This window comes from Ahaetulla prasina, chromosome 9 (assembly GCF_028640845.1).
Source record: "Ahaetulla prasina isolate Xishuangbanna chromosome 9, ASM2864084v1, whole genome shotgun sequence".
In the NCBI taxonomy this organism is placed as follows: Eukaryota; Metazoa; Chordata; class Lepidosauria; order Squamata; family Colubridae; genus Ahaetulla; species Ahaetulla prasina.
This window is the reverse complement of record NC_080547.1, coordinates 14,459,551-14,461,105: the sequence shown is the minus strand read 5'-3', so window position 1 is coordinate 14,461,105 and position 1,555 is coordinate 14,459,551. Positions and strand designations below refer to the sequence as shown.

Genomic DNA, 1,555 nt, shown 5'->3' with positions numbered 1-1,555 from the left:
CCTGCTGCTGGCAGAGTAACGGTCTCCATTCACTCTTGCTGATGCCAGGTTTCCTGGAAAGCCCGGCTTCTCCGTCCAGCTGGAGAGGAGAGAAGCGCGCGGGCGACTGGCAACCAGGCGTACCCGAGTTTGCGCGCGGCGCTCAGCAACCGCTTCGCCCCTTTGGCTGGCAAGGCGAGGGAGCCGCGGGTTCAGCGTAGGGGGCGTGCCCGCTTTTTGCCAAGGACAATTCTGCGCATGCTTCTATGGGGTGGGGAGTGGGTGGGAGGAAGGGAGGCTTCCTCTACTCCCCCCTACCCCACCCCACCCGCCAGTCGGTTGCTCCGGCTCCAACCTCTCCGCGCTCGCTCTTCGCGCAGCGCCAGGCGTCGGAGGTCGGACTGGGCGGCGCGCTGGAGCAGCGGCGGGCGCGAAGCCCCCTTCCCGCCGCGAGAAAAGCCAAGCCGCCTCCCAACCTCCCCGAGGAAGGGGGATCGGGGCTTCGTGCCCATCGGGCGCGGCGCCGGAGCCCTGGAGGAGCGGCGGTTGCCCAATTCGACACGGAGGCGCCCGCGCCCTCGCCCGTAGAGGGAGTCTCTAAAGGCGGCGCTCTCCGTGGTCCTGAATCGCGCCCCAGCGCCGGCGGCCGTGGTTGCGAGCGCCCCTACGGCTGTCTGCTGTCCCCCACCTAATCCGCTCTTCCCTGGGTCCTTCCCAGCCTTGCCCTGCCCGGATCGCCCGGCTCTCCAGTTGAGAGCCACCACCCTCTCCTCCCCAGAAGACCCCGTTCGCCCGCCAGTTCCGTGGGAATCATGGCTGCATTGACCAAGGTTGCCTTCGCCTCGACCCTGCTGGCGGCGCTTTGGGGTAGGTGCCGTGGACGGGGGAGGGTCTCTCCTGCCTGAACAACGGGAGCCCTAGTGGAAAGACGGGGCGCGGTGGGGAGGGGGCAAAGGTGTGTGTGGGGGAGGCTGGATTTGGCAGGGCAAGGCAGGACCTTGCGAAGGGAGAAGCGGCGGTTGGGAGGCACGATCTGGTGGCTTTGCACCGCTCCTTGGGGAACAGAGAGGCTGCCATGGTGAGAAGCGCGGCTTTGTAATTAAAAGCAGCCTGTTGTTGTTGTTTTGTGGCGCTTTTTCTCAGCTGGAAATCGGGCAGGCGACTCCGGCGCCTGGCGGATTGCTTTGGCAGGTGAAGGCTGTAACGGGAGGAGAAGCAAGGCAGGAAATCTGAAGGGATCAGCTACGGAGAGTTTGGGGTTTTGTTTTTTTTCCTAAAGAAATCATGCCGTCTCGCTTGAATTTTAATCCCTCTCCTTCCAGTTTTGAAAGGTTTAGACACCTTGGATGTTTCCTAATCCCCACCCACCTCCCTGTACAAAATGTGCTTTTCTAATCCTGGAGGACTTCTTCTCAAACAGCTTTACCCAAAAGTATTTTGATTTGGCTTCGGTTTGTGGTTGGCTTGCCAGCTCACAAAGGCCAATGTTAGATCTAAACTTCACAGGGGATGCTAGTCTGTAAATTTCCTGATTGCTTATTTGTACCCTATGACTATCATTAAGTGCTGTACCTTA

At 60.7% G+C, this 1,555-nt stretch overlaps 1 protein-coding gene across 1 annotated transcript in view; it reads left to right on the top strand.

The window, feature by feature from the left end:
• Positions 1-791: 791 nt before the first annotated feature.
• Positions 792-1,555, top strand: part of SCN3B (sodium voltage-gated channel beta subunit 3) — a 20,787-nt gene continuing 20,023 nt past the window's right edge. Inside the window, exon 1 of the mRNA XM_058194669.1 lies at positions 792-846. Coding sequence (XP_058050652.1) covers positions 792-846 — 55 coding nt within the window. The remainder of the gene's footprint in view (positions 847-1,555) is intronic.